This window comes from Aristolochia californica, unplaced genomic scaffold, assembly GCF_029961685.1.
Source record: "Aristolochia californica isolate CCGP_79_NKW_82.1479 unplaced genomic scaffold, dmAriCali1.0.hap1 SCAF_1, whole genome shotgun sequence".
In the NCBI taxonomy this organism is placed as follows: domain Eukaryota; kingdom Viridiplantae; phylum Streptophyta; class Magnoliopsida; order Piperales; family Aristolochiaceae; genus Aristolochia; species Aristolochia californica.
Window position 1 is genome coordinate 9,741,214 of NW_027181770.1, and position 2,996 is coordinate 9,744,209.

A 2,996-nucleotide genomic window follows, 5' to 3' on the forward strand; every position below is an offset into this window, starting at 1 on the left:
GTACAGGCGCTTATGTCACCTCTAAAACTTCTCAATCATTTATCTTGACCTCCCAAAACTAACCATGGTCCCTCCCCTCTCCCCAGGGTTAGGTTCCCCTTTTTCTGCCTTTCTCGCCTTCCCTTTTTTTTTATTTTCCTCTTTATCCCTCTCTTTACTCTCTCTCTCTCTCTAAAATCTCTATTTATGCGAGAAGCCAAGCGTCCTTTTCATACGAAGACCGAGGATTCTCATTCCCGGCGGACATCTCTACTTCTTTTCTGCTTTTATTTCTTCTCTTCATTTTTCCATCGACAGCCAGTAATTAATCTGGAAGAGTTTTTCTTCACGGATCATGAACGCCGTATAGACACGTTGTCCGACTCAAATCGGTCTCTGCTCCGGATTTCTGGCCTTCTGGTAGAAAGTTTTCCGATGATTTCATTTTAGCAGAAGCTTTTTTGCCTGATTGCAATCACACGAAGAGATATCTTGACGATTTTCTTCTCTTTTGGTCCAAAACAGAAATTCTTCATTTTCTGCTAGATATTCTGAAAAATTTTCCATCTTTCTCGCTACATTTTCAATAACTTCTCTCAGATTCCTCGATCCGAAGTTTCTCGAGCAGTTTCAGGTTTTTACTTGCTAGTTTTGATCGTAAATTGTACTTTAGCTTTCTCATATAAGTCTGGTTCAAGTCATCAATTTCAGATCGTCTTTCAGCCCCTTCATAATCTATTAAACTCCGTGTCCGGTCTGTTTGCGGGACCAAATTCACTTTGGCTTCTCACACCCGGAGATCAGTTATGGAAGAAGAGGATCTGACACTGAGCTTGAGCTTAGGAACATCCGGTGGCCAATTTCCACTCTCATGCAGAAAAGATACTTCTCCTTCGGGTAAGCTACGAAGACTTGTCTTAATAATCATCCAATATCACGAATCACCGATTTACTGTTTATTGAGTCGACTGCTTTTTGTTTGAGATCTTTTTTTCTGTCCATCATTGTGATGCTGCCCGAGATTACTCCATCTACTTTAGTACTGAATGCCTGTTAATATTGCATTATTGATGATGAGATTTACAAACTGTTTAATATTGCATTATTGATGATGAAAATTACAAAAACATAAACAGTTTATAAATCTCACTGAGAGATGAAATTTTCTCCATTTTCATTTTCTTCAAAATCTAGCAAATGCAGGGCCATGCCTGCCTGCCAGAGGCGTGGATGCTAATAGGAACGGAGGCTCCTTGAGAGATATTGCTGAAGATGAATCATCGCCGAGAGCAAAAAGGCGCAGTGTCGAGAGAGAAGAAAGAGAAACGGAGGCGTCTGGCGGAAAAGCGGCTAGTGACGAAGAAGAAGGCGAGACCACGAGGAAGAAGCTTCGGCTCACGAGAGAACAATCCGCCATTCTCGAAGAGAGCTTCAAAGAGCACACCACCCTCAATCCGGTAAGCATCATTACTCGGCGAAGAGAAAAAGACAAAATTTGTGGAGCCCACTTAGTAGAAGCCAACACTGCGGTTGGGAGGGGAAGGGAGCACCCATTAGAATAGTCAGAGGGAGTTTACTTAATCTTCCATTGTACACGTGGCATGCTGCTGGTAGAAAAAGAGGTTCAAATCAATTGCATGTAGGAAAAAAGTCTATGGAGTTGGTTGGGCTGTCAGATACGATACGTCCATGTGGTAGGCCGAGGGATAGAAAATCTAACTACAGGACACGTGGGTGAGAAAATGCGGACCACACGCATGCCATCCTCGTGACCAGCAGTTCATGTGGTCGGCATGAGGGAATCCCCTGAATCTCTCGTTAGGGGAAGATTGTGATTGTGAAGCACCGAGGGGAGTGAGGAGCCGAGTAGGGCTGGGGGACTGGTCATTTGATTTCTAGAATTTAATTCGCCGACTCAGGGGCCATGAATTTCCATGCCCTTGCTGTTCAATTCATGGTCAGCTTTGACCACAGAATGTGTTCACTTTTTTTAATTTTTTTAAGTGGCATGAACGCACAGCCCTGGCTTGGCCACTTTCCGTAACGGAATCCAAATCTGAATTTGATGATTTAACCAAGTGGCATTATTGGTTACTTACTTCTCCGGTTGGAGTTTGCAACCAATACTCGTTTCTGATTTTAGTTTCTCATATTACACCTCTGTTCAGAACCAAAAGCTTGCACTCGCGAAACAACTAAATCTTCGTCCCCGACAGGTCGAGGTCTGGTTCCAGAATAGAAGGGCAAGGTGAGGAGTCGGTGTCTGTTATCTTGAGAATGTAATTCTTAAACAAATGAAACGAAGAACTTGCGGGAAGTCTCATAGTTTTGTTTTGTTCTGTGGATGACAGGACCAAGTTGAAGCAGACTGAGGTGGATTACGAGTTTCTGAAAAGATGCTGCGAGAATTTGACGGAGGAAAATAGGAGGCTGCAGAGGGAGCTGTTAGATCTCCGGGCGCTGAAGAGGTCTCCGAATTTCTACATGCAAGTGCCCGCAACTACTCTGACCTTGTGTCCATCATGTGAGAAAGCCGAGGCGTCGGAAAAGCCGACGGCATCGCTCCCTTTCCGGCAACAAATAAGGTTGTGACTCCGTACCCAACTATTTCCGACCCATCTTCCTTTTTCTTCTTTTCGATCATGTGCTCTGCGTCCTGGTTATTTATACATATACATATATGTAGTTTTGTAGCCCTAGAAAGTAAGGAGAGGAAAAAGAACGAAAACAAAGATTTTATTCCAGCTGGAAAAGATTTTGTTTCTGTTTCTTGTTCTCAAATAGTCGAATGAGTTAGGTTAGGTATAGCCTTAACCTGGCAATGAATGTATACGCATGTAAGGGGCTCTGCTCTGAATGACAACTTTAAAAGACGCCCACTGGAAGTCGAATCGAGTAAATGAGCAAAGAAACCACCCCCCCTTCTCGGTTCCCATACTCAGAGAGGAAACCACTAGCCGCACCTGCAGGCACTTTCCAGTTGGACTCACCGACACTTCGAGGCATGGTAATGAATC

At 43.7% G+C, this 2,996-nt stretch overlaps 1 protein-coding gene across 3 annotated transcripts; it reads left to right on the forward strand.

Moving 5' to 3' along the window:
- The first annotated feature begins 233 nt into the window (after nucleotides 1-233).
- On the forward strand, nucleotides 234-2,732 carry LOC137958964 (homeobox-leucine zipper protein HAT4-like). 3 transcript variants are annotated; one of them, XM_068806198.1, is made up of 4 exons: nucleotides 234-876; nucleotides 1,174-1,436; nucleotides 2,148-2,227; nucleotides 2,331-2,732. In XM_068806198.1, exons 1-4 carry the CDS (start codon nucleotides 786-788, stop codon nucleotides 2,569-2,571), a joined length of 675 nt encoding a protein of 224 aa, XP_068662299.1. In that variant the 5' UTR covers nucleotides 234-785; the 3' UTR covers nucleotides 2,572-2,732. The 3 variants fall into 3 exon arrangements, with proteins under 3 accessions (XP_068662299.1, XP_068662316.1, XP_068662308.1); XM_068806215.1 differs by having other exon boundaries at nucleotides 2,196-2,227; XM_068806207.1 differs by having other exon boundaries at nucleotides 1,183-1,436.
- Nucleotides 2,733-2,996: the final 264 nt, after the last annotated feature.

Excerpts from the sequence above, each read along its gene's own strand:
- LOC137958964 (XM_068806198.1), top strand. The coding sequence starts at position 786 with ATGGAAGAAGAGGATCTGACACTGAGCTTGAGCTTAGGAACATCCGGT. Across the intron at positions 1,437-2,147 it reads AGCACACCACCCTCAATCCG|AACCAAAAGCTTGCACTCGC; the intron begins GTAAGCATCATT and ends ACCTCTGTTCAG. Across the intron at positions 2,228-2,330 it reads TTCCAGAATAGAAGGGCAAG|GACCAAGTTGAAGCAGACTG; the intron begins GTGAGGAGTCGG and ends TGTGGATGACAG.